This window comes from Clinocottus analis, unplaced genomic scaffold, assembly GCF_023055335.1.
Source record: "Clinocottus analis isolate CAN_PGR_092001 unplaced genomic scaffold, fCliAna1.0.p SCAF_43, whole genome shotgun sequence".
Taxonomy (NCBI): Eukaryota; Metazoa; Chordata; class Actinopteri; order Perciformes; family Cottidae; genus Clinocottus; species Clinocottus analis.
In genome coordinates, this window is record NW_027176187.1 from 466642 (window position 1) to 490418 (window position 23777).

The 23777-nt window shown below is 44.9% G+C and overlaps 1 protein-coding gene across 9 annotated transcripts in view; it reads right to left on the reverse strand.

Moving 5' to 3' along the window:
* The window catches only part of epb41a (erythrocyte membrane protein band 4.1a), an 81848-nt gene that overhangs the window by 23581 nt on the left and 34490 nt on the right, over positions 1–23777 (reverse strand). For 6 of the 9 annotated variants that reach the window (XM_068599122.1, XM_068599120.1, XM_068599118.1 and 3 more), the window contains exons 9-16: positions 20605–20757; positions 20369–20466; positions 20050–20225; positions 16926–17170; positions 15716–15790; positions 14789–14836; positions 13578–13640; positions 9788–9958 (exon numbers count right to left, since the gene is read on the reverse strand). In XM_068599122.1, coding sequence (XP_068455223.1) covers positions 9788–9958; positions 13578–13640; positions 14789–14836; positions 15716–15790; positions 16926–17170; positions 20050–20225; positions 20369–20466; positions 20605–20757 — 1029 coding nt within the window. Of the gene's footprint in view, positions 1–853; positions 3695–3715; positions 7451–9787; positions 9959–13577; positions 13641–14788; positions 14837–15715; positions 15791–16925; positions 17171–20049; positions 20226–20368; positions 20467–20604; positions 20758–23777 lie in introns of those variants that run through there. The other 3 variants (XM_068599116.1, XM_068599119.1, XM_068599115.1) reach the window with 3 other exon arrangements.

Sequence of the window (23777 nt, forward strand, 5' to 3'; positions counted from 1 at the left end):
CTCTCCTTCTCTCCTTCTCTCCCTTCTCTCCTTCTCTCCCTTCTCTCCCCTCTCTCCTTCTCTCCTTCTCTCCCTTCTCTCCTTCTCTCCCTTCTCTCCTTCTCTCCCTTCTCTCCCTTCTCTCCCTTCTCTCCTTCACTCCTTCTCCCCCTTCTCTCCCCTCTCTCCTTCTCTCCTTCTCTCTCTTCTCTCCCTTCTCTCCTTCTCTCCCTTCTCCCCTTCTCTCCCTCCTCTCCCTTCTCTCCTTCTCTCCCTCCTCTCCTTCTCCCCCTTCTCTCCTTCTCTCCTTCTCTCCCTTCTCTCCCTTCTCTCCCTTCTCTCCTTCTCTCCTTCTCTCCCTCCTCTCCTTCTCCCCCTTCTCTCCTTCTCTCCTTCACTCCTTCTCCCCCTTCTCTCCCCTCTCTCCTTCTCTCCTTCTCTCCTTCTCTCCCTTCTCCCCTTCTCTCCTTCTCTCCCTCCTCTCCCTTCTCTCCCTTCTCTCCTTCTCTCCCTCCTCTCCTTCTCCCCTCTCTCCTTCTCTCCCTTCTCCCCTTCTCTCCCTCCTCTCCCTTCTCTCCTTCTCTCCCTCCTCTCCTTCTCCCCCTTCTCTCCTTCTCTCCTTCTCTCCCTCCTCTCCCTTCTCTCCCTTCTCTCCTTCTCCCCCTTCTCCCCTTCTCTCCTTCTCTCCTTCTCTCCTTCTCCCCCTTCTCTCCTTCTCTCTTTCTCTCCTTCTCTCCTTCTCTCCCTTCTCCCCTTCTCTCCTTCTCTCCCTCCTCTCCCTCCTCTCCCTTCTCTCCTTCTCTCCTTCTCCCCCTTCTCTCCTTCTCTCCTTCTCTCTTTCTCTCCTTCTCTCCCTTCTCTCCCTTCTCCCCTTCTCTCCTTCTCTCCCTCCTCTCCCTTCTCTCCCTTCTCTCCCTTCTCTCCTTCTCTCCCTTCTCTCCTTCTCTCCTTCTCTCTTTCTCTCCTTCTCTCCTTCTCTCCCTTCTCTTCTTCTCTCCTTCTCTCCCTTTTTTTTCCTTCTCTCCTTCTCTCCCTTCTCTCCTTCTCTCCTTCTCTCCCTTCTCTCCTTCTCTCCCTTCTCTCCTTCTCTCCTTCTCTCCTTCTCTCCCTTTTTTTTCCTTCTCTCCTTCTCTCCCTTCTCTCCTTCTCTCCTTCTCTCCCTTCTCTCCTTCTCTCCCTTCTCTCCTTCTCTCCCTTCTCCCCTTCTCTCCCTCCTCTCCCTTCTCTCCCTTCTCTCCTTCTCCCCCTTCTCTCCTTCTCTCTTTCTCTCCTTCTCTCCTTCTCTCCCTTCTCTCCTTCTCTCCCTTCTCTCCTTCTCTCCCTTCTCTCCTTCTCTCCTTCTCCTTCTCTCCGTCAGTTAAATGTTCCTTGTTGTTGTTGTTGTTGTTGTTGTTGTGTTTCCTCGTTTGTAATAACTTACGTGGCAATAAAACGTTTTCTGATTCTGACACACAAGGGGATATTTCCCAGACTGCCTTGCGAGAGAAGACATAAAGTGTGACGTTGATAAAATACTACGGCCTGAGACAAGATCCTGCTGACGCTCATGAACCTGTAGATGTGCTGTGAATAAACCTTTTCATTCACGTTTTGGTGTGTTGACTCAGTCCCTCCTGTGTGTAACAAACACTAATGGAGTCTGTGTTTTCACAGCTTGTGTGTATTGTCTGCGGGTGAAGACTGATTGGGACCCAGAAGTTAGATGGTTGGACTGTTGGGTGTGAGTTGGGTGTTGACTATTGTGGCAGCAGTGGTAGTGTTAGTGCCCACGGGCATTAGCTGCTTCTCAGTTGCATATGTGGAGGCTAGCATTACCCGTCCCACTGTAGGTCCAGTGACCGACACTGCTGTTCTCTTGGAGCTAATATAGAAGAAGAAAAGAGTATGGCAGTATGCTGGTGTATCAATAAATAGATATAAAAATTGGTAAATAAATATAATCGAGCCTTTGTGGGTGGAAGTGACTGAAGCAGGTGCAAGAGTCAGGGACACTCGAGTAAAGTGATTGTGACCGCTACGAGGCCGGGAGCGATTCATGGCTTAACGCCACATCTGGCGTTCTATTGGTTGTGGAATTGGGGAAAATGCAGTTTAGTTGTATGGAAGGTCATTCAGGGGACAGGGTTTGACATTGACACAACTGAATTATGCATATTTAGTATTTCAGCATTGCCATTGTATCTCATTGGCCATCTGGCATCAGTATTGAACATGGCAGGGGACAGTGTCAGTCTCCACTCGTCACATATAGTGTCCTTTCAAAATAAACTTCTGTATTTACAAGAAGTTATGGGTTCAATAACAAAACCACTTAGTTATGTTTAGGAAAGCACCGAGTGACAAATGACTCATGGGACCAACATCTTATCACATTTACAGGATAGTCCTGCTCTGGTGTGACCCTCCTCCCCCCTCTCGCCCTGTGAGGACTAACTTGTGCTTTAAAACCCGTCAGTTGCTCTAACTGTTAAATAATGAAGCAGGAGGGTTTACATTTGAGCTAGCATTCCACGCAATCAATTATCACGATTGTTTCTTAAAGCCAAAGCATCATCTGATTGGTTGAATAATCGATGGAAGAGTCTGTAAAACACTCATTTACAAATTCAGCCGATAGCTGCAGCTGCCCACATGAGAAGAACCTCTTCACCACCCGAGAGCTACAAAATGAACTTTAACTTGGGAAAAAAGTGACCAAACACTGTCAGTGAATTTTACACCATCCTGAATAAAGTAATTCATACTTTCCAGAGCAACGTAGTTTGTTAGAACCTATCACACTGTACGGTATGGCTAAGGCAACTATCTCCACATCACACAACAGCAAGGGAAGTCATTTGTCTCCTACATGGTTGAAGTTCATTTACTGGTTAGGATCTGACTTGTCTGTGACGTTTAGCTTTGATGCCGTATTGTTTATGTCAGTATGTTGGTATTCTTGGTCAAATAGAAGTCAGCAGAAGACTCACTCCTAACCACCTCAGGTAAAGTTAATTGTAGGCTAGCTGTGTGGACATGTCAGCCAACAGAATCGATGCTTTTGGTAATAATGGACTATTTGGCAAATTGTAGGACCTGCTGTCTCAAACATTACCACAAATGATATGATCTATAATCTGCCACCAATGTAGATCGTTTGATAGGCTAAGCAACAGTAACGTAGCTGGGGTTGAGCTTACCAAGGGCCCATTGGCCTCAGGTCAGCAAAAGGTACATGGGCTCGCTTTAAAGACTAACATTTAGTTTTGAGTGTTGCCATTTTAGGTTGAACTGAGGAGCATGGAAACTCTGGAACAGATACCAAAAACAACAAAACAGTACTTTAACGAAGCACCTTGCAGGATTAAATTGTTGAGAGATCTCCATATGGTTTTGTCTTTTAAATAAAGGCCAGCCACAGCATGGTCAGGGCCATCAGCAGCAGCCCCGACAGAAAGAAAGACATCCTGGAATGCTTGAGCCTGGTTGGGTTTAGCTCACATGGGTTGACCAAGCTCCGCCCATCATCTGGCACATTGATAGCCACCTTTAGAGCCTGCCCATGAGCTTGTTCTCCATCATCTTCCTCCTCCTCCTCCTCCTCATCAACCCAACCAACCTCACTGTCCTCATCGTCTTCCAGCAGGCAGTCATGTCTGTGCGCCGGTGGTCCCGCTGGTTCTGGGGACAAACTACATGCTCTTACCTTGTTTCCAAACAGAGTCTGCCTCCCTCGCTGTGCTCAGCAGCGGCAGACCAAGAGAGACAGATAACAATGAACAGACAAGTGGGATATGGTCAACTGACAGGAGAAGGAAAGAGGGATGAGGGCGTGGACAAAGGGGATGCTGTAGGGAAGGTACAGGAATGGGAGGTTCTGGAGGGTATGGAGCATGGGGGGACATGGTTTATAAGATGTCACCCACAACCTCGAAATGTAATTGTTTGTGGTGTTGTTCGACAGAAGAATGTTAACATGAACAGACAGGTTTGGGAGTCTTTATAGCTAGACTTATCTATGAGTCTCGACTTATACCCGTCGTATGCTCAACTCAAACAATAACTTCTTCTGTTCGGCTCTGTTTTCATAGTTACATGATTAATACAACAGAAAAGGGACTTTCAGGAAATACTTCTTGCCTTAAAATGAAGAAACAGTTCTGTAGTAATCTTTAAGGGAAATTATGGTTTGTATCAATTTTTAACCTTTTTCTCGTCATCTTGAGAATCCATAAACAGCTGCAGTGAGGGCTATGCTGCGTTCATACCAAAAGCGTTGAGGTATTTTTGCGTGAGTAGATTTCATGCAAAGTCAATGCACAGATGCGAATGATTGCGAATAACATGAATAATGTGGTGCGAATGAGGCGAATGACGCGTTGTAAAAAATGTGCCTTATTTGCGGCAGTGGAAATTTTCCAACTCTGGCCAAAAATTTGCGTGACGTTGAGTTGCGAAAGCCAATCAGCGTTGAGAAGCTCCGCCCATGGTCACCGCCGTCTTGTTGTTGCTGAGTCAAACTGCTGCCGGTCCCTGTGAAGTAGCACTGAGAGCGGCTTCATTCAGACGCCGATGTGGGACTAGGGATAATATTATGAACCCAGACACCGTGGAGTTTCATGTTCTACATATGTGGAATTTACACAACAAGTATGAAGCAGAACTAGGAGTTATTTCCATGCTGGATTGAGGGAATAACAATTGTTTTTACGGAGACAAGCAACGACTGCTTTCCCGTGCGAATGAAGCGAATGACGCAAAGGAACCACATATTGTCCAGCCAGTAACCTCACGCAGGTAAAGCGTTGCGAATGTTCACAAGGCTTTTAATGTGAACGCAGCATTAGTCACGTTTCCCTGTTCCTAGGTCTCACCCATTCACTTGCTGAGTTAGTAATTGTAAAAAACTGTATTATCCTTTAAGTTTCAATGATTAGCCAGATAGCTCTATCGTCCCAGCGTGGCTAATGTTTTTTTTCCTTGCAGCATAAACTGTTGTTTTCAACCTCATCTCTTATGCATTTTATTTTAGATCTGCTCTTCTTGGATGGTATCTAAAGAAGACAATTGTCTTTCCATGGCTCGTTGGTAAAATGATTACCGTAACAAACAAGAGGAAGAAAGGCTCATAGAGAGAGGATCCTGTGAGCTGGACTGTTGTAGCAGAGATATTCTCTTACTAGCCAGTTAGGTAGCCAACTCCTAGTTATAGCTGGTTGCTATATATTAATTGTCTTAAGTAGCCGACAGATTGTTAGCTGTGTTATGATGACACCATCCAATTTGCCAGAAGGATGCATTTTTAACAGTTAAAAATGTTTAATGCATGCAACAGCTTCAAAGCACTGCAATGTACAGGCGATGCAGATTCAAGCAAAGCTGCAGTGGCTACAGGTGATTGTATTTGGTAGGAAATATCATACACCTTTCATTCTGGGACTCACACAATTGTATGGGTACATTCAAGAAACTCACCATTCCCTAAACCCCTCTCACCCTTTACCTTTTGCCTGGGACATGTAGCTGTAGCTTTGATTTAGATTTGTTTTGCGTCATCACACTGAGTGAGCATGATACTGTAAACATCAAATGCATATTGAAGGACCTTTGGCAGGGTTCTCAATTTTCTGTTCATGAGTCAGCCAAAAAACATTTAAGCAGGAGGATCATTTGAACAAACTGGCCGTTAAGTTAATTTGGTAGTTTGCTGGAGCTGATAACATCTATTAAAATCTAGTCCCTACACTTGTCTTTTTAGGCTGCAAAATGTAGTCATGACTAAATATGAAAATCCTACTTCGGCCTACCTCTGTATGAAATGAAGGATTACATTTTCAGGCCGCGATCGCTGAAAGTGGCGAATCTGCATGTTATCACATCAACTGCATACGAGCAGAGCTCTGAGCTTGTGTAACGGCATTCATGATTCCACTTGCGATCACTGTCTTTGATTTACAATGTGTTGGCAGGGAGACGTGCTGTGTGACACTAGAGCCCCGCCCCTACTGGGCCCCTGCGGACTTAAGCGGTAGACCCCGTGGGTCCTGCCCAGTCTACACCACGTCGTTTCCGTGGTAAGTGGATCCGTAATATATGAAAGCCAATTTCCGCCACAAAAAAAGTCATAAATATGAAAAAAGTCATGATTATGACACAAACAAAAAAAGTCATAATTATGGAAAAAAAAATTAAAGAATTGTCATAATTATAATTTTTTGTGTGTGTCAGAAATGGGCTTCCATATACTAAGCTCTGTTGTACTGGCTAAATAAGTGTAAATGTGTTCATGTAATCTATTATTACAGGTTGTGTTAAAAGTGATCGTTTGTTAGCTGGGACCACGAGGCGGCTACGGCAAGCTGAGGTGTGTGTCTGTTACTTTGCCGTTGTCTCCGTGTTTTCTCCGTGCCATGAAACTTCAGAGTTGCTGCCTGAATAAACGGCTGGTTGGAGCTAAAGCAATACCCAGTGTGCTTGACTGAAGAATACACAACGCAAGGAAGTACACAACGGCTACACTTGACCAGGTAGCGACAATATGCAGCTTAGCGAAGCGTGGATTGCTATTTATAAGAATTTGATCATAATATATATCCACTGTAAATAAGCAAGGGGAGATTTGTGGATGGAAAACTATTAACTGAGGTATTACTGGCAGCATACTTTAAAACACAGGAAATCAAATGTTCATGAAACATTCAAACCCAATCAATATTTGGAATATGAGTACTAGCTGAGTTACTGACAGGATAATGTAGTTTGTAAAAAGATGACAGGTAGGGATCTATTACGCTGCTCCTTTGACAAAGCAACAGCGGGGAAGTACTGAGGGTTCATAAATACATCTGCTCAATGATGGCAAGAGGAAAGCCGTTCTTTGGCAGATATAAATGCCAACAGGAAGGAAGAGATACAGAAAAACCCTTCACAATGCACCGACAGGCTGTCTATTTTCTTGGCATCCCGATGACAGGAACTCTGGAAGAGCGTGCAGTGAAACAGGTTTTAGGTCATTTTAGGTAATTGTGCTCTGCACACCATGGGAGTGACGGGATGTGGTACTGCACACAAGGCAAGATCTGTGTTTAGCCACATACGAAGCTAACAGCTCAGGGGAAATCGTGGAGAAACCAGTGATGATGATGCAATGGAGATTATTCTTCCATCTTATGTGTCATCAGACATCCTAGCATTAAGCAATAATATGAAATTACAAAAAATATGCCTTAGTCTTTCAGCAAAAAAGTGCTGTTGTAGCTGGATTCTTCAGTATCTAAAAGGAATATGTGATTATTGTGCAGGACTTCATGTCTGGAATAGAAACTGTGCCTTTAAGGTCCGGGCAGAGGACAGCCGAGAGCCAGAGAGAAACTCCGGCAGATTGGAGGTCTGAGATCCACTCTGACCTTCAGTGTCATTGTCTGAACACGCAGGAAGGTTGTGGGGAAGAGGATGGAGTTGGTGGGGATTTGGCTGGAGAAACCGGCCCAGACTTAAAGGGGAAGAAGATGAGGACAGAGGTACAAGACAGAGACACAGAATAACACATACAGACATCCAGGGAGGGACAGATAGAGGGAGGATAGGAGGGTGAGACAGATGAGGAGGGGAGGAGGAGGGTCAGTGCTCTGGCTACTAATCATTGTTCTTTAGCGTTAATCTTCTTTGTTCTTTGCTTTTCAGTATTTCACTGATCATATCATGCAAATACATAGCAGGATTAATCCAGCATTGGCAGATCAAGCAAGATGACAAAGCCTGCAGCAGCCATAGAGAGAGCGAAGGCAGTTCGGTGGCAACGTGAAGGTCAAAGGGGATAGGATCCAGGACGCAAGGTGGCAGTATGCTTCAAACTAAGTGGTTGTTGATTGTCGAACAGTGCTAAAACACCTTTGTCATGCTGTCTGTGTGCATCATACTGACAATCCGTCCACTTCACAAAGCCATTAGACAGATCCAAATTTGAATTCATTACAAGCTATTTACAACAAAAACGTCAGTGTGTGACTCCATGTGTACATTTCATCCCATCTTGTCCTTCTGAACGCTTTACACCATAGGACGTTGTGTATGACACAAGCTCATTGGTTTGGAGCATACTGGACCCGTTAGGACGCAGCCAACCTGGTGAAGTTGGAGAGCTGCTTGGTAACAGCGGGCCTCGGCCTCCAGGTGCTATCCCTTATTGCTCAGACAGAAACACTTGACATCTACTGCAGCCAAACAGAAAGCTGCAGAAGCAAGTTTACCTCAAACACGCCATCAACTACTCTGCACGCAGGCACTGTGGACATCGCCCGCTGCACACACATTCACACACATGCTATCTTCACATCAGCAAATTCTGTGAAAAGTGTCTGTTCCTCTGCAACTGCAGCTTCAGTCATGCTAAAGCAGTGCAATGATATGGAGAAAGTCACAGCACCCCCCAGTGGAGGATCAGTGTAGTTCTTGATGAAGAAGTGCATTGTGGATATCTGCAGTATTCATGGACAACATTGATATGTGCGTGTTTGTTGCTACACACATGTATGTGTCTTGTCAATAAAAAAACACTTCAATGGAAATCTCCACACATGAACATTTAAAATAGTGGGAATATTCAGTATAACTCCTACAAAGACTTTCAGGGTCACCTTCAGGGTGATATGCACGTCCTGAACGTTAGAGAGCTGAAAGGCTCTCGTGTTTAGTTGGGGACCTGTCCTATACACCTTTAATATTGCATTTGATATAATGGTTACATAATGTCTGTTCATAAACTAAACGTGTGTTTAATGGCCCTCTCCCCAGATGACAACATCTGCTGGCGTGGAGCATCAGTGAAGCGCTTGGTCTTGTCACAGCAGAGGTTTTGACTAAGCAACAGTGTTACTGATAACATAACCATGGCTCTATAGGTGTGAGTTATGAGGCGTGGCAGTGGTGTGTGTGCTCTTGGTCCCATTGAGTTGATGCACTCATAGTAAGTGACTTTGGGCAAAAGCATCTGCAGAATGATCATAATGTTATGAGTCATAGAGCTCATTATTTCTTAAAGATACATCGCATAGGATGAAAAACCAGAGGCTGATTTACCAACACTGCTTTGAAGGCCCTCTATTTCAATTGGGTGTCCATACTATTGTCTACAAAAGTATAACACAAAGGAAAATACTGTTTTTATGGACACATTTAACTAATTCACTGTTTAAGTTATGGTTCACATTATACAAATCAAGCTACTCAGTAAAAATTCTGCGGGATTTTTCTTGAAACAAGTCTTTGTCAAAGAAAAGAAAAGGATCAAATGTGTGAGCACCGCTTATTAAACCCAGTGAGACAGTGAAGACGTGACGGGTCGACCCGCTGAAGAGAGCAGGGGAGTGACCGAATATGCCTTCATATGCATAGCGTCAAATGGGGAACTATCATTATTAAAAAAACATCTTTAAGTAATACAACACAGTATTTATAATTGTCATACCAACGAATTGACAACACACACTAATAGTAGGTGTTGAATGTATTGTTTCCTGCTTCTAGTTGACTGTTCTGAAACAATAGCCCCTACTGTGGACTTGATATCTAATACTCACTGAAGCTACTATTAGTAGTGAATACGCTGCTGGTTAGTGGACGAGCAGCCAACGTTTGAAGCAGAGCTTGTTCAGGTTTACTTCAGTCTTCTCTGCATGAGACTGTAGCTTAAGGATCCATCTGAGCTTTTAGAAGGTTTGATCTGGAGGAGTCTGTGTGTATGGTCTGAAGCACACATTGCATGACATGATGTCTGCTGGAGAGTCAGCAGCAGTGCTGCATGGCTTTGCTCCCCGCTGTCTGGACTCACCGTTGGTTGCAGCTGGCCGTTGATGCTCGCCGTGCGGAAAGGCGAGTTGGTGGACAGACGCTTGTCCCACTCACTGGGCCGAGGCTCCGGCACCGACTCCATGAAACTCCTCTTCAGCTCACTAATACTTGTGTGGTGACGCATGATCCCAGTCTGGGTCTTATCCAGGTCCTTCAACAAGAAGGTACAAGTCAGGATAGGCAAACGAAAGGGAAACAACTGAGTAGTAGGATGGAACAAATGAAGGAATGAGATGAAAGAACAGCCGGAAAAGGAAGTGAAAATGAAATAAACATCTATATGGTTAAAGAAAGATGACGAATGGAAAGACAATGATGAATCACACAGATTGGAAAGTGAAGTTTTAAGCACTATTTGCCCCCCTTCAATATGTTGACGATGTGGCTCTGTGTTCTCCTGACTGAGCCCGCCTCCTCTCAAAGGCATGTGGAGGTCATGGAGAAGGCATCACTTAGATAAACCCTTTAGACAGCAGACAGCATGAGAGGAGTCGTCATCCGTCTCCATCTGGGATCTATATTTCAGCCCAGCAGCAGAGTTTACAGCTATTTCTGAATCTTCCTTGTCTGGGTCATGATAACACGAATGAAGCAGCAGAGGATGTCTGCTGATAACTGAGAGGCACCAGCTCGCTGCCTCACAGATTCTGGCTTTCATCAAGGCCAAGAGGTGTTGAATGACGGGCTGACCGAACCAAAGCCAGGAAGGTGAACACAGTGCTCAACCCATCTCCGTTGGGTTCAGGATAAAAGCAGCAAACGAAGGAAAGGAAGAGTCTTCTGTCCTCTGGATATTGTACTCTCCCATAGGACTGGATGAAATAATGAGGCTGAAGCTATTGATGTAAAATCACAACATTTTCCCTGACGTTTCCAAGGTCAAGTATCCGCACCCTTTAGTTAAGTTTAGCTGAAGTATCTTTCCAGTTGTATTTAAGTGCACCTGTTTGATAAGGAGCATCAATATGAGGTAACGTTCATCTATGTGAACGACCTGAGAATACAGTCATCATGTGAGGTAATGAGTAGACACAGTGACCATGTGAGAAAAAAGCTTGATGAGCTGCCCAAATCAGAAAATAAATGCAAGCAAATATCTGAACAGCTGAAAATACATGTTTTCCAGTATTAGGCAATAATGAAGAAGTTTAAAGCATTAGATGTTGAGAATCAGCCAGTGCACTTGAAGGCCTCGTGCTGTGAGGACGATGGTTGGACTGGCAAAGGAATCTCCAAGAATTAGTTGAGACATGTGGTTTGAAAGTCACCAAACTGTCATTATGTGAGCTGAGCTGTCACTCAATAACAAACTAACGCTAGTTTACTAAACGTTTCAGTGGGTTTTGTGGTCAGATGAGACCAAAAGAGAGCTTTTTGGCCACATCAGAGGTGGGTTTGGGGTAGAATACTAAAGAAGAGAAAGAAGCACCACAGTGAAGTAGGTATAGACATCTTGTGAGGATGCATAGGACAGCTCATGTCGCGGCAAGTCAAATCATCTGTTGGTTTCATGTGCATGGACACCAATAGTCCATTTCTTTTGTGTCGCTCGGCCCAAAACAATGACAAAGGCAACTCAATCAGACTCCTTTTCTTGGACGCTGACTGAAAGGACTCATTCCGCATAAATACTGTGTGAAGAGAGTCCACAAGCATCGACCTCTGAATGTGAAGGATCTGGATGGAGGGGAGGTCTCAGATCCTGGGTCACATGTTCACCACCTCACCATGCGCTTAGGAGACGTGACCTTGGCAAAGAGAGACTGCAGTAACGACGGCATGGCCAAGATCTTGAAGAAACAACGTTGGATGTTTGCATTCAGTGTGCCGGCTTGCTCTTTTCTTACCTCTTGGAATCGTAACCATTAAGCATTCTTATGCTTTCCTTTATGATCAAACATCTTAGCAGGGACGTAACGCCCTGAAGCTTAACTAGATTAAACATGTCCTGGAGCTGCTGGAGCATCTCAACACTGGAACTTCAGAGGAATGGATCTGCTCTTCAGTTTGATGGATATCAAGCTAAAATGTCCAACTGTTGTTTTATCCTTGTGAATTTATTTGAAGAAGCAGTTTGATAGTAGTGGAGAAACATATTGAAAGACTGCTTCATGAGAAGAACCCAGCTGTAGTGGAGCTGCTCTGTGGAGCGCCAGAGATTAATAACACTATCAACAATACTCCCTGTGGGTTTGTCACTTTGAGGGCCCCCTTCTGCACATTGGGTCCTTTGATTCAAGAGACCGTCTATTCATCAATGCAGCATCACAACAGGACTTCACTATCATATGTTTACCAGCTGCCTGAATGTCATCCCTCTGAAATGATCTCAGTAGCTGTTACATAACCTCAGTCAGCACAGGTAAAGCATTTCCAGGTAGTTATGTTCATGAAGACAATACAATGCAGGTCCATGAGGACCGACGACAAACACCCACACTCTGTTAGTGACATCACTGAGACATACATGACTGGGAAAGGTGGTTTGTTTTGTAATGGTTGTTGTCTTTGGACCCTTTTCAGAGCTGGCGTTTGACTCAAAGCAGAATGAATGAATGTGGGCTGCATTCCCTTTAGAGGAGCCAGCTCCAGCATGCGGCCTCTGACAGCACTAACTGGGAAATCTAATGGGATTCATGGTTTTACACCTGTGCTCCTCCCACGCTGACAAGACCAGATGTGGGCCCCGAAAAGGATCCAGCACCAGAGGGTCCTGGTGGGAGGAGGCAGTGACGAGTCCTTCAGACTTACAGGAAGAGCTTTACGTCCTGCTATCAGTTTGTCAAAGAGCTGGACTCTGAAGTCCAAATGAAGCTGTAGCATAAGTTCAGTCTGGAGACTAGACATGTTTAGGCCTGAACTTTACAGCTCATCCATGTGCCATCAACTCCGCCTTCACATGCACTCATACTGTCCTTGCTGTCGTTGTTGGAAGTTGTGAATCATGACAGCTTCTCTGTCCCTTCTCTTGTGGAGTCTGAACTCATCACACTCATCACACTCCACCTGTTCATCACGTGAATCTTTCTTCATCCACTTGTGTGTCCGGTCAGGATTCTGCTTGGAGAGCTACTTTTGTGTAAAGTTGATTTCTTATTAGCAGAAGTGTTAGTTTGTTTGCAACAACAGAATATTCAAACAAAAGCAGACAACAATGTGTCTTTTTACTCAAAAGTGAATCAACTTTCAAATCAGGAAAAGCAACAAGTCTCTTTCTGTCTGTGTAAAGGAACCTGGTCGTCAGGGTTCACGTGTGTGGTGTGAGATTTAAAAAGAAATATGTTGTAGCAGGGAAAGGATTTGTGCCACCATTTGGAAATCATTATACCAATCTATTTGAAATACGACTGATAATATCACATATTTATTACTGAATGCTGTTTTTATTATTCAATACAGACTGATTGATACAGACTGCATTTGTTTTTGTGAGCAAAACATATCTTATCTTCTTTCAACTTGAACACAAGTTTATTGCGAGCCCAGACAATATCCCAAAGTGTTTGTTTCGGCCCAACTGCAGTACCAGTTTAACCTTGAACATACCTTTCCCAATCATGTACTTCACACAATGGCAATATGGAAGGACAGAGGCAATGTCAACGTGAAGTGAAGCTACTTGCATGAGAATCAGAGAGGAAAATGGTGCATGCCAAGCCTTTAGGGTTAAGCTGAAAACAAGACAGGAAGAGAAACCAAGTGTCAAAGCACACAGCAGACCAACAGCAGCATGCCGGAGGAACAGAGATCTGAAGACTGAAGATACAAACCTCCAACATTAAATTGCTATGTCTGATATAAATAGTTTCACCCTCAAGTTTCTTTGTTCTTTTCTGTGGAAGATCAGGAAAAAAGAGCTGGTTGGAAATAATTCAGAGTTATTTCAAACATTTTAGTTTTAATCTGCAATGGAGTTCAATGAGCAGTAGCACTGACCATGGAGATGACATGAAGCACACAAAAGAAAAGAGGCTTACAGTTCCCATGTGCTGAGGGAACGGTGAGGCAGCTGCACACAGGGGTGTGTGTGCGACGCCAGGCAGACACACACTCGCTGATGTGAGTGAAGTCGCATGCTTGAATGAAGGCTGCTGCAGTGCAGAGACCAGACCAGGAATGTGCACGTTAACTAGTAACATTCACACTATGTGGTGAAACAGTCACCATCCCATAACCCCTGTGTTTGTGTGTTTGTGTGTTTGTGTGTTTGTGTGTGCTTGTAGTGTTGTCGAAATGGAGGAAACGGCTCTAAAACTGATACAAGATGTCAATGTCTTCATTCCAGTGCGGTAATAAAGGGTTGATGTGTGATTACATCCCCTATGTGACACACAGGCTGGCATCTGTTTATACGGGGAATTTAATCAACTGTCATCTTTTTTGCTTGAAATTATGGCTTTAAAAAAGAAATATCATACAGTACAAGAATATTTTGTTGTACTGTTCGGGCTGGATTTTCATCCATTATGGCGTCAAGTCCTCATACTCAGCGGCATCATCTTGGTCAAAGTAAGAACATAAAGCCTAAAGTAGCCTCCCTTTGGAAATATTGATTCATATCATGTGAAAACTAATTATTGCACTATTACTAGACTCGCAAACATTACTATGAATGTTAACTTATGTTTCTGCTCCAACCATGACAAACAAAGAAACACAACTAGATACACAACTAAACACTTCATTCACATCGTAGTTCTTCTACACGCTAGGCACACGGGAGAAGTTTCAGTTGATTGTAATCTGCAACCTCATCAATAGATGCCACCAAATCCTACACACGAGACCTGTAAATAATAACTTGCACAACGGAGTGATTTCTCCTTGGACACAGACGAGCCTTCACAGACACACAAACAGCCAGAAATCATAAAGCAAGAGATTAAAGTGCAGGCAAGCAAATGAATAGTCTGTTAATGTGTAACTGATGAAGGGATGAGGATGCTGAGCAGCAAGAGCACCGGCTCAGGAGCATGCTAACCTTCCTCACTCGCATCATCTCCATCTTTGTTTTGTCCTGAGGAGAGTGCTGCTCCACCATCAGAGGAAACACAGAGTTAATGGATGTTAAGGTCCCAACAAACCACATGTAAAACAACTGACGTACAACTTCACCATCCCAATCCTACTGAAAAAAGTGCTGTTTTAGTCCCACAAATTGTGATTATAGGAACATTTTGAATTGTGTGCCAAAAATTCAAAAAAACAAAAAGGCATTAAAATGATTGCCAAGTGGCTACCATGAATAAATAAAGACAGGTTTCTAAGAAAACATGGACAGTGTGAGCTATTGAAGCTCATGGTACATTCAACTTAATGGACATTTTCACATGTTACTTTGAAGAAGAAATACTATTTTAAATCACAAATGAATTCAAGTCCCTTCCAGTCATTCTTTTGATTGGTCTACTTCACATGAAAGGTTTTCTAGGAAATAAGAGTGAGTTATACACGACAGTATAACGAGGTCAGCACTAGCAAATTCCTTATTAATTCCTATGTGTGGCAATACAATTAATTAAGGATCAGGACAGATTTGAGGCCATTTTTGATTTTCTTAATTTCTTTATATAAATATAGCACTTTGATTCTTCACATACAGTTTTTGTCTGGCCATCAACAACTGGAATGGTAAATGAATAATATCACAATATATACTGATCTTGAAATGCATTTAGATTTATGGCAATATAGGAAAACCTATTTAAATAAAAACTGCAAAATAAAAACAACTGTAAATAATATGCAAAGTCATGAGTGTGACTGCAGTGTTGTGCTGAAGGGACTACTGCTGCGGAAATATACATTAAACTGAAACATACGTATGTTTGTCTAGTTCGAGGTGGTTCCACTCTGGTTCAGTCCGATCACATGATCGGACTGAACCATTCCGATCATGCGGACCAACCTGGCTCTTTTTCTCTCTTTCCCCATTGGCGGCGGTTACAGAGGGCGAGTGCCTCCGCTCTCTCCTGGCCACTGACTGGTAGCACAGACAAAGCTCACACATCAGGATCAAATCCAGGCACAACCAGGGCTAAACATCCCACAGAACAATCCTGCTTCTATTAAGAAGTAAAACATAACTTTAAAATACAGAACTACCTCAACCCGTCAGCCTGGGAACTACAGTCCTATGTCTTCTGGATGACCGCCAGAGGCTGCGCTTCACACTGCATGTAATCCAGTGTGTGCATCTGTGTAGCTCCTCAAAGCAGAGCTGGGTGAACAGCACCAAACTCTGAGCTTTGTTATCTCGGAGGTGTTAACTCTGTCTGCCCAACAGTCCATTTGCTTGGCCTTTTTCAAGGTGTAACCTCTCGGTTATCCTAATCTGAAAAGGGCAGGCAGTTTCAGAGCATACGAGGCCGCTGATTTGATGAACCGTCTGTAAATCAAACTCTTACTGAAGCCAGTCAGGAGCAAAGCAAAAATATCTGTCACGAAGCAATACATTAACAACAAAAATCTCCCACTAAGGGGAAAGAAATCCTCTTTGTAATGCTGAGAGCAGCAGTCTGTCAGCTGGTCAGGTGACCTGAGAGGACGAAACCATGACTCCAACTCAGCGGTTACAGGGCAACTAGTGGTTCTTCTTTAAAGCTCTTTAGTTTTGACCTGCATTTGCTGGAATACCTGCGAGGAGATAAAGGGATATGTGAACGTGAAGACATGGGCTGATGTGGGCGGGACTGTCCTACGTCATCCGAGGTCATGTGTGAATTCATTTGTATGAAATACTCAGCCTGAGCTTGGCGAGATGGACAGCATCCAGAGTTTAGCACTGTCTCTGGCAGTCAGAAAGACAAATTACAATTCTGTAAACAGTGACCTGACTAGTCCAGTGGCGTTGAGTATGGATCTATGAGTACTTTGACAAAAAGTACTATCTTACGAACTCAATGGTGGTAAACTATATGGCACTCGTACAGTGTGCATATATAGGACAATTATGTATTGTCATGACTTAATAGCTAATTTGACTAGTGGGACAAAGACTGTATTTCCTTGTTAGAACCTCTTCTTGGCAGCTTCCCTGACCTCTGATTACAGATTCCCTTTTTTCTTCAATAATGAGCAGGTTTCAAACTGCTGGCGTAAAGGACTGTCAGCGCTACCTTGAGTTCTGGAGTGGACTCTGGTCTGGGGCCGCGGCTCTTGGTGTTGTCCGCTGGCTGACCCTCTGCCTTCACCTCTGCCTTCCTGTCTGCAGAGCGATGGCCTCTGGTTGTGGAGCGGTGGTGGTCCGAGCGAAGCAGCGTGGGTAGCAGCGGCGAGGGAGCTGCCTCCCCAGGAGACACCGGGGACATAATGGGGGCGCTGACTGGACGAGTTGATTTATTGTCAGGAGTGGATGCCATGGCTGGATTAGACAAGAGAGGAAAGACAGCTCACTTTAAGAAACCAAAGCAAAGGATGTGTTACTGTGGTATCTGCAGCTTCTGAAAACATACAATAGATCTTTAATTATATCTAAAGGTTCAAATCAAAAGACTTGTATCTATGGTAGGCCCAGTTTCCAGCAAGCTTCCTGTGCATTCTTGCACATATTGTCTGCATTAGATGTCATTTCGTTTCATTCACCTGAAACAAGAAAACTGTTCTGTCAAACTGATCATGATATAGTAACAATGATCCTGCTCTTCATAAACAGTAGTACTTTGTACTTTTATTACATTTTATTTAGCTGACGCCTTTATCCAAAGTGACTTACAGTTTTGCTCTATACACAGCAACGGGGAGCAATTAGGGGTTGAGTGTCTTGCTCAATGACACATCGACGTCGACTACCGGAGCCGGGCATCGAACCATCGATCAAAAGACAGGCATGCTAACACTAAGCCACAGTCGCCCCTTATACTTGTGGTATAATGTTTAAAAATTGCTTTAAAACCATAAAACAACCAATACGGTGAGCCTTGCTGTCAGGCTCCAGCTGACAGCTGGTCTTTTAACTCCAGCTCACAGTGAAGAGCATCTGGTCTGAACCTCGAGGAACATCCCAATGGAAGACGGTACGATATCAGCACACACAACTCCTTTTCTGTATTCAGTTTGCACCCTCCATTAAACTTTGAAAAGACCATCAAATGGCAGGAACACAATCTCTCCATGAGACTAGAAGAGCCCAGAGCAAAGAGATGGTTTAACACAGGCTCTAACCCCACCTAAAGACGGGCAAAAGCCACATATATACACACTCTGTATATGTGCGCAGAGTTGTACTACACAAATACTCCTATGACCAAAGTTCAGTTCATTATCCTCCACTGCAGCATTGAGTCATTTCACGCTGAGGGTTCTCTTACTGGAGAGGAAGCAGAGGAGTAGGGTTTGAGATCGGACTCCAATGAAATGCAACATGATCTAGAGTTCAACAAACCGTTCATTCTGTTGCACACACAGCAGCTACAGCAAGCATATTAAATAGCATATTGTTAAAAGGTACTCCCATTTGTTCACTGAGAATACGTTTCCCTTTGCGTGATCCTGCCTCCAGCTGAGGGCAATGGGCTGCTTCGGCCTGGAGCTGGTCCAGCGCGGTTGTGATTGTGTTGTTGTTGAACCTGATTGTATTACTGCTATGGTGTTAATGCCGTAGTGTTTATTGATCCGGTTGTATCCTCTCGCTTCCTTATTTTGAGGAGTTACTCTTACTTGTTTTGTTCTTGATTAATAAAAGCACCCATTGGATTGGCTTCAGTCAGAGAGCACAGGAGCCGACTCACTGCTTTAACCACAAGCTCCACCTTGTTCTTACGTATGGTATTGACAGAACATTTAGTAGTGTCTCCACAGACCCCTCTGTTATCAGACCATTGCCTTATAATTTATATGTTTTTAAACAGTTTTTACACTAGATGTTTAACTGACAGTGCTGTTACTAGACTTAAGGAAGTGATTCCTTCTGTGTTTGATTCACTACCGTGTCTCAATGTAACAGAGGACTCCTGTGCTAACTTTAGTCCGTCCCAGATGGATCATCTTGGTGATGGTGCTATTGACTCATTGAGAGTGACTCTGGACTCAATAGCTCCTCTAAAAAAGAGGAGTATTAAACAAAGGAGATTAGCTCCATGGTATAACCCTCAGACCTGCATATTGAAGTTAGCATTGTGAAATCTTGAGGGCATATGGCTGGGATGTCAAACTCATTTTAGTGAAGGGGCAAATGCTGCCCATTTAGATCTGAAGTGGGCCGGACCAGTAAAATCACAGCATAATAGTGCTAAGAATAAACTAGAAACCAATTGACCAAAAATTCAGACATCAGCCCATTGTTTGTCTGCCTGGGCACTCCCCTGCAGATTCCCTCGCTTTGTGACGCTACTTTCATCACGTGGTCCATTTTAAACAACTTGCAACACAAAGCCTCGTGGTGAAAAATACAGTGAAATGTCCATAAACATTATCCTCCATTTGCAGCTTGTACTTTCTTCCAGAATTTCGTTACTACGCCTGTTTTGCTCCCAGACATTGATGGAGCCCGTCTGTAGCCCCACAGAGACAGCACGGGTCCAGTCCACTCTGACCCGGTCTGACCCTTCTACGAGAGTGCCAAAAATATAATTCATTGTAGTGGTGACTGTCATAGGGATCAACTCAAGGAACTCCTCGGTGACCGCCAAAACCTCATCAACACTACCAATGAATATGCTAGCTGAGCAACATTTTGAGTAATATCAGAGGTCCCATAAATTGTGACTGTGGATCAGTGGTGGATCATGATTGTCTTTGGATCAGAGGATTGGTGGTTTAAATCCCAGCTTAGGTGACGGTGGAATAGCGGAGCTGATGTAATGTGCCAACTAGGATGGCTTCTGTTTTTGAACTGTTTAGTTGAAGAAAGTTGAGTTTCATCCACGTCTCCATGTCCTCCAGGCAGGTGGTGAGTGTGGATATAGAGTGGGAAGCAGAAGAAGTGGGGGTTGTCCTCCTATAGAGCTGTGTGTCATCAGCATAGCAGTGATAGGATACCCCATGCCTGCTGATTATATTTCCCAGGGGAAGCAGATAGAGGGTGAAGACAGTGGATGAGAGTGGATGACCTGTAACCTTCTGCTGCTGAACTCTGAAAAGACCAAAGTTATTTTACTCGGCCCAGAACACCTCCGAAATCAATTATCTAATGATGTAGTTATCTATTGACTGCATGAGCATATTTCTAATCCCCCCCTCCCCCTCCCACACACACACACACACACACACGCACACACACACACAACAGGTGCAACACCGTACCTCCATCCAGGCTGCGAGAGTTCCTCTTGCTGGACGAGCGCTGGAACAGAGGAGCTGGTCTGTCGATCATAGAGCTCGCCTGTCTGGTCTGAGCCTGAGTCCGGCCACTGTAGCGGAACTTAGAGCCCAACGCCATGAAGGTCCTGGGAGTGGTGGCCATCTCAGTGGAAGTCAGCCTGCAGACAAAGATCACTGATACTGATCTTCTGATCTGACCCTGGGTCAGACAGCAAACACGCATATTTAGCAAAATAGCCACAGTTCCCTATACACCGCACAGCCATGACAACACAAGGACTTCAAGACTACCACACCCTACCTGAAGAAGGTGTGATGTTCTACACACACTTTCCACAGCTTCTTGGCCGACTTATAATTGGGTAGTTTGAAGCCAATTGCACTCTCATAATGTTCCACCTGTTGAAACAAGAAAAACAAACCTAAAAAGATTACTGACACAATTAGCTTTATGGTATCATTTATGATTAGGGTGAGTTCAGTGTTTGATAAATAATTAACAACACAAGTGAATGGATGTTTGTGGATATGAAGTACCTCAGATGGTCTTATTTTGATAAAGAAGCTGCTGCGTTTGTAGGAGACCTTGAGGACTTTGGGCCAGGGGAAGCGGTTGATCCTCAGTTTGTCTTTGTAAACCATCAGGCCACTGGAGCAAACCCCTAGCATGATGTCGACACCGTCCAGATCCTAACAGAGACAGAAAGATTCCCATTGAGCGAACATTCAGCAGAAAGACAATACCTTCTGTGAGAGCCTGGAATGTACTACACACACAAAGTAAGATGTTGCGTTTGTTAAGGTGTGTTCCATCACGAGGCTTCTTCAGCCTCCAGTCATTTCTTGATCATAAAAGTGATTTTGGGTTCACACCTAACTTGGTTTTAAAGGCCCCGTCATTGGGATGGCCTACATAATTCTGTTCACTTCAGCTGTCCATAAAACTTGGGTATAGACCCAAAGAATTGGACCGAGAGCCCCAAAGCTGCGTTCTCTCCCCTCTGCTCTTCTCTCTGTACAAACAGCTGCTCCTCCAGCCACCAGGCATCAAGCTCCTGAAGTTCACAAATGACAGCCTCACTGGACTCATCTCTGGAGGGGACGAGTCTGCCTTTAGGTGGGAGCCTGAGCACCTGGTGACCTGGTGCAGCCAGAACCACCTGGAGCTCAACGCTCTGAAGACAGTGGAGATGGTTATGGATCTCACGAACAATATAGCCCCACCAGCACCCATCACCCTGTGTGACTCCCCATCACCCTGTGTGACTCCCCATCACCCTGTGTGACCCTCTATCACCCTGTGTGACCCTCTACCACCCTGTGTGTCTCCCTCTCACCCTGTGTGACCCTCTACCACCCTGTGTGTCTCCCCATCACCCTGTGTGTCTCCCCATCACCCTGTGTGACCCTCTACCACCCTGTGTGACCCTCTATCACCCTGTGTGTCTCCCTCTCACCCTGTGTGACCCTCTACCACCCTGTGTGTCTCCCCATCACCCTGTGTGTCTCCCCATCACCCTGTGTGACCCTCTATCACCCTGTGTGTCTCCCCATCACCCTGTGTGACCCTCTATCACCCTGTGTGACCCTCTATCACCCTGTGTGACGCTCTATCACCCTGTGTGACCCTCTACCACCCTGTGTGACCCTCTATCACCCTGTGTGTCTCCCTCTCACCCTGTGTGACCCTCTACCACCCTGTGTGTCTCCCCATCACCCTGTGTGACCCTCTATCACCCTGTGTGTCTCCCCATCACCCTGTGTGACCCTCTATCACCCTGTGTGACCCTCTATCACCCTGTGTGACGCTCTATCACCCTGTGTGACCCTCTACCACCCTGTGTGACCCTCTATCACCCTGTGTGTCTCCCTCTCACCCTGTGTGACCCTCTACCACCCTGTGTGTCTCCCCATCACCCTGTGTGACCCTCTATCACCCTGTGTGTCTCCCCATCACCCTGTGTGACCCTCTATCACCCTGTGTGTCTCCCCATCACCCTGTGTGACTCCCCATCACCCTCTGTGACTCTCTAGCACCCTGTGTGACCCTCTATCACCCTGTGTGACCCTCTATCACCCTGTGTGACTCTCTAGCACCCTGTGTGACCCTCTATCACCCTGTGTGACTCTCTAGTACCCTGTGTGACTCCCTCTCACCCTGTGTGACTCTCTAGCACCCTGTGTGACTCTCTAGCACCCTGTGTGACTCTCTAGCACCCTGTGTGACTCCCTCTCACCCTGTGTGACCCTCTATCACCCTGTGTGACTCCCTCTCACCCTGTGTGACTCCCTCTCACCCTGTGTGACTCTCTAGCACCCTGTGTGACTCCCTCTCACCCTGTGTGACTCCCTCTCACCCTGTGTGACTCTCTATCACCCTGTGTGACTCCCTCTCACCCTGTGTGACTCTCTATCACCCTGTGTGACTCTCTAGCACCCTGTGTGACTCTCTAGCACCCTGTGTGACTCCCCCATCAAAGCTCTGGAGTCCTGTGTCTTCCTGGGCTCCATCCTAACCCAGGACCTTAAGTGGGAGCTGACCATCAGCTCCATTACAATGAAGGCCCAGCAGAGGATGTTCTTCCTGAGGCAGCTGAAGAAATTCACTATGCCAAAGACCATGATGGTGCACTGCCATCCCTCCAGGACTTGTTTGCCTCCAGGATACTGGATCCTCCAGGTAACATTGTAGCTGCTCGCTCTCACTCTGGACACAAACGGTTGCAGTCCCTTCCCTCTGGCAGGAGGCTGCGCTCCATCAGAACCAAGACCTCCTGCCACAAGAACGGTTCCTTCCAGCCGCAGTAAACACAGACCAGGACCTCCACTGGCCCTGACTCTCTCATCCCCAGGACTACAAAGACCCACAGGAGTCACACGGGCTGATGGGGAGCTAATCAACTAAATAGTTCTGTCTGCATCCCCTTCATTTAAATTAACCTGATTATCAGACAATTATCAGACAATAAAATTGTACATTTACTTTTAACATTACAATGTTATTCCTTGTCCAGTTAATTAGTTGAAATGCTTCAGCATTCCAACTATTGTTCTTCAAATCTTTATTCAACTTATTCAACTGTTTCTTCCGTACGTATTTTGGACCATATCTACTCCTTCATATTTTCATATACAGAAAAAAGTTCAATTATTGAAATATTCAGCTACTTACACATGGTATGACTTTTCATATTTCTGACTTTTCAAATCTTCAAATTATAAATCTTTTTATGATTTGTGTCTGCTTTGTGTCTGAGGAAGGATGACGCAGCTTCCTTGCACTGCTCAGCACCGTCCAGACGGAGGCAGCACCGTCCTCCTTTCAAAGCGGCTTAAATCCCTATGACATAAACAGATTGACCTGATTTCAGCTGTGAAACCTCAGCAGTCACGTGTCTCCCTGCTGTGCTCCTCTCATGGCATTACACGACCAACAGACAGAGCACCTAACAGGAGCTTTACTTTTTATTTTGACAGCTACGCCGTTTGTCAATGTAGAGCCTTAAAAACCGATCGAGTGGATTGTATCTTCTACTTGATACATGACGGATACTTGGATCTAAAGAAAGACTTGACACTTAACCTTTGCCAAACATTTAACAATTTAACAAACATCAAACAAGTTATATCTGCTGCGTCAGCTGAGGTCCCGGGACAGGGATGTGTACAGATCGTAAACCCTCACAGGATAATGTGTAATTTGTGATTCT